At 46.2% G+C, this 10,285-nt stretch overlaps 1 protein-coding gene across 5 annotated transcripts in view; it reads right to left on the bottom strand.

Moving 5' to 3' along the window:
* Nucleotides 1-1,100: 1,100 nt before the first annotated feature.
* Nucleotides 1,101-10,285, bottom strand: part of rnf41l (ring finger protein 41, like) — a 63,112-nt gene continuing 53,927 nt past the window's right edge. For all 5 annotated transcript variants that reach the window (XM_041189930.1, XM_041189925.1, XM_041189926.1 and 2 more), the window contains one exon: nucleotides 1,101-1,511. In XM_041189930.1, coding sequence (XP_041045864.1) covers nucleotides 1,359-1,511 — 153 coding nt within the window. In that variant the 3' untranslated portion in view covers nucleotides 1,101-1,358. The remainder of the gene's footprint in view (nucleotides 1,512-10,285) is intronic.

The raw sequence follows: 10,285 nt of genomic DNA, 5'->3' as shown, positions 1-10,285 counted from the left end.
CACATCCTATCAACCAGAAAAAGATCATTTTATGTATATTCTGTTTTCTGCCACCTAGCCAGCCAATCTTCTATCCATGCGAATACGTTACCCCCTACACAATGAGCTTCTACTTTCTGCAATAACCTTTGATGTGGCACCTTTTCTAATGCTTTCTCAAAATCCAAATGCAGTATGTCTACAGGCTCCCCTTTATCTGCAACGCATGTTATGCCTTCAAAGAACTCCAATAAATTGTTTAAACATGAGTCTGTACTATCCAGTTCTATACTGATTGCATAAACTGAATTGACATACTTTGACCAGCAGTAGTTTCCATGGTTGCAGGAAAAAGGGAAAGCTCTGTTGGTCATTAAAGAACGTTGGCAATTTCAAGTGTTCATGTTTGGAGAGGAACTTGCAGGTGGTGGTGTTCCCATGCATCTGCTGCCCTTGACCTTCTAGGTGGAAAAAGGTCATGGGTTTGGAAGGTGCTCTCAAAGGTGAGTTGAGAGCAGTCCATCTTGTAGATGGTACATACTGCTACCACTGTGTTGGTGGTGGAGGGAGTGCCAATCAAATGCGCTGCTTTGTCCTGGGTGGTGTTGAGCTTCTTGAGTGTTGTTGGAACTGCACTCATCCAGGAGTGGAGAGTATTCCATCACACTCCAGACTTGTGCCTTGTAGATGGTGGACAGGCTTTGGGGAGTCAGGTGAGTTACTCGCCACAGGATTCCAAGCCTCTGACCTACTCTTGTAGCCACAGTGTTTATGGCTGATCCAGTTCCGTTTCTGGTCAATGGTAACCCCCACGACGTTAATAGTCGGGGATTCAGTGATGGTAATGCCAAGGGCAGATGGTCGCTGCCTGACACTTGGCAGTGCACATGTTATTTGCCATTTATCAGCTAAGTTAAGGAAGAATGCAGGGCTACAGGGAGAAGGTGGGGAAATGGCACTAAGTGAAGTGCTCATTCGCAAAATTAGTGCAGACACGATAGGCCAAATGACCTGTGTGTAACGAATCTGATTAGTTAAGGCACTTTTTACTTTAAAAAGAGACTTCAATGCCTAGACTTGTTGCAATGTTTCATAGTAGCAATAGGAAAATGGTGAATGTATGAATTGGCATAACTCTTTATTTTAAACACCAACTAAGTATATTGTATCACTTTGTTTCAATGTGGTGGCTTGCTTCTTTAAACTCAGATTAACTACATTTTGCCTAAAATAAGTGCTTTTTAAAAGGCTATATGGTTAAAGTGCAAATACAATAGTTGATCCAATCGTTGACAGAGTGACAGAAATCAGTGATTGCTCCTCGCTTTGTTTCTGTTCAGTTGGGAAAATGTGATGAGACAGGAGATGTAGTTGCAAAGTCACAATGTGTATCTGCATAATTTAAGAACTTTGACTAATGAAGAAACGTTCCATAACATCACCCCGAATTTAGTACTTGTGGACATCTGGCAGCAATTCTTGAAGTAAGGTCTTCTGAGAAGTTCAGCAGATAATGACTGAAATGTGAGTTTCTGAGGAAGGAATAAGATTAAAAAATCAGCATTAAAAAATGATACTTTAAACTTCATGTTACAGGTAAAATCAGTGTTAAGAACATAAGACAAAGAAATAGGAAGAGAAGACCATGCAGCCTGTTCAGCCTGCCCTGCCATTCAATATGATCTTGGGCTTCAACTTCACTTGCCCACCCGTTCCCCATATCCCTCGATTCCCCGATACACCAAAAATCTGTCTTTCCCAGCCTTAAATATAGTCAATGATGGTACATCTACAACCCTCTGGGAAAGAGAATTCCAAAGATTCACAACTTCTGAGTGAAGAAATTTCTCCTTAACTCAATGCTAACTGATGGACCCCTTATCCTGAAACAACCCCCTTGTTCTAGATTCCTCAGTCAGGGGAAAGAACCTCTCCATATCTGCCTTGTCAAGCCCTTTCATAATTTTGAATGTTTCCATGAGATCACCTTTCATTCTTCCAATTTCCAGAGAATAAAGATCTAATTTACTCAGCCTCTCATCAAAGGACAAACCTCTCATTCCAAGAATCAATCTTGCAAACTTCGCTATACTGTCTCTAATGCAAATATACCCTTTCTGAAACATGGAAACCAAAACTGCACACAGTATTCCAGGTGTGGTCTCACCAAAGCCCTGTAGAATTGTAGTAGGATTACTTTGTTCCGGTACTCCAATCTCCTTGCAATAAAGGCCAGTGTGCCTTTGCCGCCTTAGTTATTTGCTATATCAGCATGTTAATTTTGTGTTTCTTTTATGACTACATCCACGTCTCTCTGAACATCAACATTTACAAGTTTCACACCTTTTAAAAAATATTCTGCTTTTCTATTCTTACCACCAAAGTGAATAACCTCTCAATTTCTCACATGATACACGCACAAGTGTCTCAAAACTGGCAACTTTGGGACCAATTCTGTGCCAGATTTTGGATCTTTCAGGTTGGGTGGTTTGGGCTGGGTCGGTTAGGGCCGAGAGTCGCTCGGACCATGGGAAAAGACAGGCGTGCAAAGCCACTGTACCAATGCAACGGCTAGCCGAACGTTTTATTTTACTCCATAATAATTAAAATTAACGCACATGGCAGCTTAAAAAAATGTCCGGTTTTCAGACATCACTCCTTTTCAGATAGCCAGATTTGAGACACTCTACCTGTACTCCATCCGTCAGCTTGTTGCCCACTCACTTAAACTGTTTGCAGCCCCTTTGTATCCTCCTCACAGTTGCAATACCACCTAGCTTTGTATCATCAGTAAAACTTGGATACATTACTTTGTCTTCTCAAAGTCATTAATACAGTCATTAAATAGCTGAGGCCCCAAGCACTGATTCTTGTTGCACTCCACTTGTCACAGCCTATCAACTTGAGAACGTCCCATTTATCCTGACTCTGTTTCCTTCCAATCATGCTAATATATCACCCCCAACTTCATGAGCCCTTATCTTATGTATTGACCTTCTGGAAATCCAAATATACTGCATCTACTGGTTCCCCTTTATCTACCTTACTAGTTACATCCTCAAAATACTCTAATAAATTTGTCAAACAGGATTTCCCTTTTGGAAAACAATGTTGGCTTTGTTTGTCATACTATGCTTTTCTAAGTCCATTGTTAAGACTTAATAATAGATTCCAACACTTTCCATATAACTAATGTCAGGTCAGGCTAACTGGCCTGTAGTTCCCTGTTTCCTCTCTCCCTCCTTTCTTGAATAGCAGTGTTAAATTTGCTTAGGGCAGAATATTACCGTCAGCGTGCGGGGGCGGGCCCAACATGATGTGTAAAATAACAAGCGATGATATAATCGTACGTCAGTTCAATATTAAATTCGGTGGGCGTGCGGCGGAGGCGGCTGCGCACCTACTGAACTGTCAATGGCCTATTAAAGCCATTAAAAAAATGAATTAACCTTGTTAAGAATGCTGCTCGTCCAACTTTAAGGTTGGCGGGCAGGCAGAGCCCAAGCGCCTTCGCGTTTTTCAGGAAACCTCATCCACAGGTGGGATGAGGTTTCCTGAAGGTTTTATAAAATAAATAAATTTTGCAAACTTCACAAACATGTCCCAGCTCATGTGGAGGGGACATGTTTAAATAATTTTTTTACTTTATTTATTGAAAAGTTTCATTATCTACTTAGTCTCCCTGAGGCATGGAGCTGCCTCAGGGAGAATGCTGCGCTCTTTCACGTGCATGCGCAAAAGAGCGCAGGCCCCGACTTCCCCACCCGCATAGGTCGTGCTGAGTGCTACTGGCCTTAATTGACCCGCCTGCGTAAAATGGCGGTGCGCAGCCAATCGTGAGCGGTGATCAGCTCCGCTCCCGCCCAGTCCATCCGCCATAGGAAAAATTCTCCCCTTACAATCTGCTGGGACCATACGAGGATGTAGGGAATTTTGAAAAATCATAGCTAGCACATCCACTACGTCTGTAGCTCTTTTAGAATCCTAAATGTTGGCCATCGGGTCCTTGAGTTTCTCCAGTGCTTTTTCTTGGCTAATGTTAATTAACTTAACTTCCTCACTTTTTAGCCACTAATTTAACCTCTATTGCTGGTATGCAAGTTGTATCTTGTACTGTGAAGACAGACACAAAATATTTGTTTAATGTCTCTACCATTTCCTCATGATCGTTTCTCCTATTTCTGCTTCTTAGGGACCAACATTTACTTTAGCTACTCTCTTTTTTATATATGTGTAAAAGCTGTTTTATATTCCTGGTTAGTTTACTCTCCTATGTTTCCCTTTGTTTAATCAAATTTTTGGTAGACCTTGAGGTTTCTAAAACATTCCCAATCCTGATGTACTATTATTCTTTGCAACGTTATAAGCCTTTTTTTTAAAATCTATTATCCTTACCGTCCTTCATAAGGCACAGACGGATCTTTCTTGTTGAGTTTGTTTCTTAATGAAATGTATTTTTGTTGAATATTTTGAACAGTTTCTTTAAATGTTTCCCATTGTTCATTTACCACCCCATCTTTGTCTATTTACCCAATCAACCTCAGCCATCTCTCCACTCGCACCTAAATAATTGGCTTTAAGATTCTTGTTTGTGATTGGAGTGTTACTTTCAAACTTAATGTGGAATTCAGTTGTATTATGTTCACTATTTCCCAGTGGGTTGTTTACTGTGACATTACTAATTAACCCTACCTCATTGTACAATAATAGATCTAAAATAGTATTATCCCTAGTTGGTCCCACACCATTTTGCTCCAGGAAACTGTCACAAAAAGTATTCTACAAACCCTTCTTCCATTCCAGCTTAGGGAATTTGATTGGTCCAGTCTATATAAGAAAGTGGTGGCGTGGTGGTAATTTCACTGGCCTAGCAATCCAGAGGCCCACGCTAATGCTCTAGGGACATGAGTTCAAATTCCACCACAGCCGCTAATGGAAATTAAATTCAATGAATTAAAATCTGGGGCTGAACGTTCTGGCTAGTGGTGGAACGGGAGCGGACCCGGTCAGGTCCATGCTGCCACTTTACACGGTCAGGCCAATTAAGGCCCACCCAGCATGAATCACGGCTCCCAAGAACAGCGGGAGTGGGTGGGCGGCAGCAGGTCGGCAATGACCTGCTTAAAAAGGTTGCTGCAGCCTTTCCAAAGCTGTGAATTATGGCCAGCAGAAGGGCTTCCCAGAGCGCTGCTGGTGAGCGGGCCAGACAGGAGGGTAGGGCAGGGTGGGCACCGTGTCCCTCGTTTTTGCTGATTGCTTTGCTGCCCTCATCGAAGAGGTCCTGGTACCCCAGGATGGGAGGAGGAAGCCCCCCCTCACATGACCAAATGTGCCTAAGTGGAGGTGGCAGAGTTGGTGAGCTCCCGCAACATGGTGAGGCGCACCTGGATCCAATGTCGCAAGCGCTTCAGCGACCTGTTGCGCTTGGGAAGGGTGAGTACCATGCTGGCATTAGTCACTTAACCCAGCAGGTAGGCTTTCCCCCTGGTGTCCCCCCTCCACCGATCGATCTGCTGTCCTCTGCGCTCCAGGTGCTTGCACCTCCTTGCTATAGAAGGTTAGACCGTGTGGTGCCTGATGTGATGTAGGCAGCATTTGGCCAAGGGGGTGGGGACAGGCCTAGCATCTTTGTGTGATGTTCATCAGCAGCAGGGCGAGAAGACACTGGAGCCCTGCAATGTCCCACTCTGGGGATTGGGGTGGGTCATCTGCGAAGAGAGTCCAGGCACAAGTAGCACTAATCAATGCTCTTCTCTCCATTTCAGAAGAACAATGCACATAATGTCGCCGAGCGGGTGAGGACTGGCGGCAGGCCGGCACAGTTAGCGATTCTCAGCTGTTTCGAGCAGGAGGCCCTAGATTTGGAGAGGCGCCATGTGCCTAGATCCACCAGTGTCTGTGAGGCTGGGGTGCCAAGGGCAGGTATGTTTGCCTAGCAGTGAGGTCACCATTGTTCTCCCAGCAGCCATGGCAGTGCTGAATGTTCAATGGTTGAAGTTTGCAACATGGCTTGACCATTGCTTATGGAAGGATGAGCACATAATGATCTGGGGGACAGGGATACACATCGACATTGGATCAGTTAATGTGGAGACAATGTCCTTGTTCTTCCTTTTGGCATCAGCAGAGGAGCAGTAGAAGCCCACTCTCACTCCTGAGGGCCCTGAAGCCTCACCAGCATCATACCATCTCAGCCAGGCAGGCAACTGCGCAGGAACTAGTACCTCGGTGGGAATTAGAACATTGGCTAGTGTCCTACGGCACAGCGGTGAAGCCACTTCAGTTGCTGGAGGAATTGGCAGAGACAAAGTGCCCATGGCGCCAGCAGTCGAAGGACTGCAGGGACCAGACACATGCTCAATCAGTGCCTGATGTGCCGCTGGAGTCGTCTGCGGTGCAGCAAGTGCAAGAAATGTGGCCGGGTGTGTGGTAGCATCTGGGGGAGATGCATGAGGCTATGCTTGGCTTGGTGTCCGCGGTGGAGGAGTCAACCTGGACTATCGCCGAAGCAATAAGCCTCATGTCCATGCGCCATGCATCCTCCATGGAGACTCTTGTGGAGCGGCTCCTCCAGGAGATGCACTCTGACCAGCAAGCCCTTACATCAGCATTGCCAGTGTGGGAGATGGTCTGGGCACCAAGTTTCCCAGCTTGGTGCCCATCCATCCACAGCAAGCAGGAAGGTCCACAGCGACCTCATGTTGACACAGCAGCTGCCTGTCGCCTCTGCAGGCTTCTCTCAGGGCGCTCCGGATGAGGGCGGCAGCTCCTCCGCCCCTCTCCCAGTGAGGCTGTAATGACTGGGGAGATGCCAGCTGTAGAACTGGCAGCTCGCTCCCAGGTGGGGCCAGCACAGGCTCCATGGGCCAGAGGAAGACCGCCAAGATCATCAAGGCCAGCAGAGTCAGCAGGCTGTCTCAGATGTCACTCCCAGCGAGGGGGTCAGCACCAGACATAGCACCCGAAAACGTACACATAAGGCACCTTAGATACATCACGGGTTTATCACTGGTCACTGGTGCTTTTGTATTGGCCTGCCCGCAATGAGGTGTGATTTTTAACACCTTTTTCATTAAGTTTATTTATTTGCAAGATTAAATTCAGACATGTCACCATGGCTGAGGGTGCCTCCTTCGTTCTGCAAGTGGATGGTTTCCAATAACGTAATGTGTGCTTTGTGGGATATTCAGCTTTATTAACAAGGACCTTAGTTAATGTTCCGAAGCAGGCAACTTTAGCACTTGGGCCTTGAATATAGAGCAGGCAGCCCAGGCTCGTCCTGGAGGTCCATATGTGGTGCACTAGCTGAAGGTTTGTTGGATTAAAACGTCCCAAGTGTCCCTGCCTCCCTAGCATCTACCCCCTCAGCCCGTCCCTGTGTGTGATCATCCTCAGACTCTGTGCTGGACTCATCGTGAGCATCTGCAGCCAAGGTGTCTACGTCGTTATCGTCCATAGCGCCCCCCTTTCCAGCGCAAGGTTGTGGAGAGCGCAGCCTGCAACCACTATCAGTGACACACAATTTGGGGGGTACTGGAGTGTACCCCCTGAACGGTCCAGGCATCAGGAACACATCTTGAGAAGACCAATGGCTCTCTCCACCACAGCCCTTGTGGAGGCGTGGTTCCTATTTTACCGCCACTCAGCTCGTGAGCTCGTGTTCTTGGCTGGCAGAGAGGCGTCATGAGCCACCTTCTGAGGGGATAGCTCGTCACCCAGCAGCCATCCATCCAGCCGGGCTAGAGCACTGAAGAGCCTGAGCACCTGGGAGTGGGTGCCTGAGGATGTAGGCGTCATGGGAGCTGCCAGGGTACCTTGCACAGACTTGAAGAGTCAGCATCCTGTGATCACACACTATCTGCACGTTCATGAAGTAGAAGCCCTTCCTGTTGACGAAGGCACTGGGCCCACCTGCTGGTGCCTTGATTGCCACATGTGTACAGTCTATTGCACCCTGGCCACGAAGCCTCTGGCTCGCTGTGTCTGGCTTACCTGGTCCCAACAGTAGAGGATGAAGGTCAATGCATGCCTGAACAGAGCGTCTGTAACCTGCTTGATGCAAGTGTGGACAGCTGATTGGGAGACATCACAAAGATCACCCATTGAGCCCTGGAAGGAACCAGAGGCATAGAAGTTGAGGGCAGCTATGACCTTTAGAGCCACTGTCATGGGGTGTCCACCCACACAGCGGCGATCTCAGGCCCAATCATCTGACAGATATAGTTGATTGTTTCTCTTGACAGATGGAGCCTCCTTCTGCACTGCACCTCAGACATACTGAGGTAGCTGCTTCGCCACTTGCATACCCTGGCAGCAGGATAATGGCATCTTCTGCAGTCCCTTCACCTTGGACTACTTCTTGGCCCTGCACCCCTTGTGCCTGCACCTGATCTCCCTCAGGTGGCTGCCCTGGAGGCTGCATGTGCACTCCCTTCCTCCTCAAAAGAGGTGCCTCCAGTGGAGTGTTCAGCTCCCATTTCCAGGCTAAGGGAAGGCTTCCTGAAACCTGCAGGCCCAAAAAAGATTCCTCACTGCAGTGCTGACCTGAAGGTTGAGAGTCTAGACCAAGCAACTAGTATGTGCTTTGAAGTATTGCAGAATGCACAGGCAAGTATCAGAAACTTTGAAACATAAATATTTGACAGAGCACACTCGCGGTCCCAGTGAGCCCTCTGATCCCACTCGTGGATGAGGTTTATACAAATGTGTCCTACCCACCTACCCATGTCTGACCCAAAGGTTGCACAGGCGCTGAAAAATCGCCGTCAAGGGCCTTAAGTGGCCTGTTAATTAACGGTGGGCGTGCAGAGAGCATCGCATGCCTGCCCAACGAAATATTGCAATGGCATGTAGTGATGTCAGGATGCTTGCCCGACGGCACTGCGCACCATTTTACGCGTGTGCGTTCAGGGCCCAACCCCGCACGCCAACCGGAAAATTCTGCCCCTGGAATTAAAAGCTGACCATGAAACCATTCTCGATTGTCATGAGAACCCATCTGGTATATTGATGTCCTTTAGGGAAGGAAATCCTTACTTGGTCTGGACTACATGTGACTCAAGACCCACAGCAATCTGGTTGACTCTTAGCTGCCCTCTTAAATGACCTAGCAAGTCACTTAGTTTAAGGGCAATTAGGGATGGGCAACAAATGCTGGCCTTGCCAGTGACATCCACATCCCATGAAGGAATAAAAAAAATGAAGGTTCAAGTCCCCCACAATTGTTACATTGCTTTTGTTAACACAATAATTTTGTATTTAATGTTCTGTCCAACAGCATTACTACTGTTAGTTGGGGGGTCCCCATACACTACTCCCACCAGCGTTTTCTATCCTTTGCTATTCCTAATTTCCACCCATACTGATTCTACTTCTTGATTTTCTGAACCAAGATCCTTTCTCACTTATGTCATTCTTTATTATCAGGGCTACCCCTCCTCCATTTGCATTCTGCCTGTCTTTACAAAATGTTGTGTACTCTGAAATTTCCCAACCTTAAGTCACCTTGTAACTATATCTCTGAAATGGCGATTACATCCAAATCTTTTACAACGACAAAAATTGCTGGAAAAACTCAGCAGGCCTGACAGCATCTGTGGAGAGAAAAACAGAGTTAACGTTTCAAGTGCAGATGACTCTTCAGATGCGTTTTTCCATCAATTTTTTCAGATTTCCAGCATCCGCAGTATTTTACTTTTATCTAAGTCTTTTATCTCTCTTTGTGCCACTAGTTCATCTAACGTATTGCAGATGCTCTGCGCATTCAGATAAAATGACTTCAAATTTTATTTTTTTTACTACTATTCCCTGCATGGACCTTATTCTTTAAACTATTAGTTAGAGCTCCAAACTTTGCATTGTGATCATCTGCACCAGCACAGCACTGAAAATGCACTTTGAAGGGTCAGCTGGTGGCTGCTCAAAAAAAAACGCCCAGAAAATACAATTTTTAAAAAAAATTGTGGGCCCAGGAGGAGTGCTCCTCCTGGGTCTGCAGGAAAAAAATCTTTGACCCCTGCCACCCGCCTCCACCTAAATCAATCAATTTTGCCACCGTCTCCAGTCTATAGCCTGTTTCACTATCACTGACAGCATTAAAACAAAGTCCAACAAATTTGTCCGAGGCCTCAGGCTACACACTCTGAGCTATTTTTCCATCATCTTTGCACCCATCCATTTGGGTGCAAATTGAATTTCTCAACCAATGAATCTGAGTACCAGTACAGCAAATTGTGAAACTGAATTCAATAAATCTGGCAACTTATTTACTAATGTCAAAAAGCCACCAGATAGTTGTAAATATTTC

The sequence above is a fragment of the Carcharodon carcharias genome, chromosome 6 (genome assembly GCF_017639515.1).
Source record: "Carcharodon carcharias isolate sCarCar2 chromosome 6, sCarCar2.pri, whole genome shotgun sequence".
NCBI classification, from domain to species: Eukaryota; Metazoa; Chordata; class Chondrichthyes; order Lamniformes; family Lamnidae; genus Carcharodon; species Carcharodon carcharias.
Note: the sequence above shows the minus strand (reverse complement) of the source record. Positions and strands in the feature narration are given on the sequence as shown.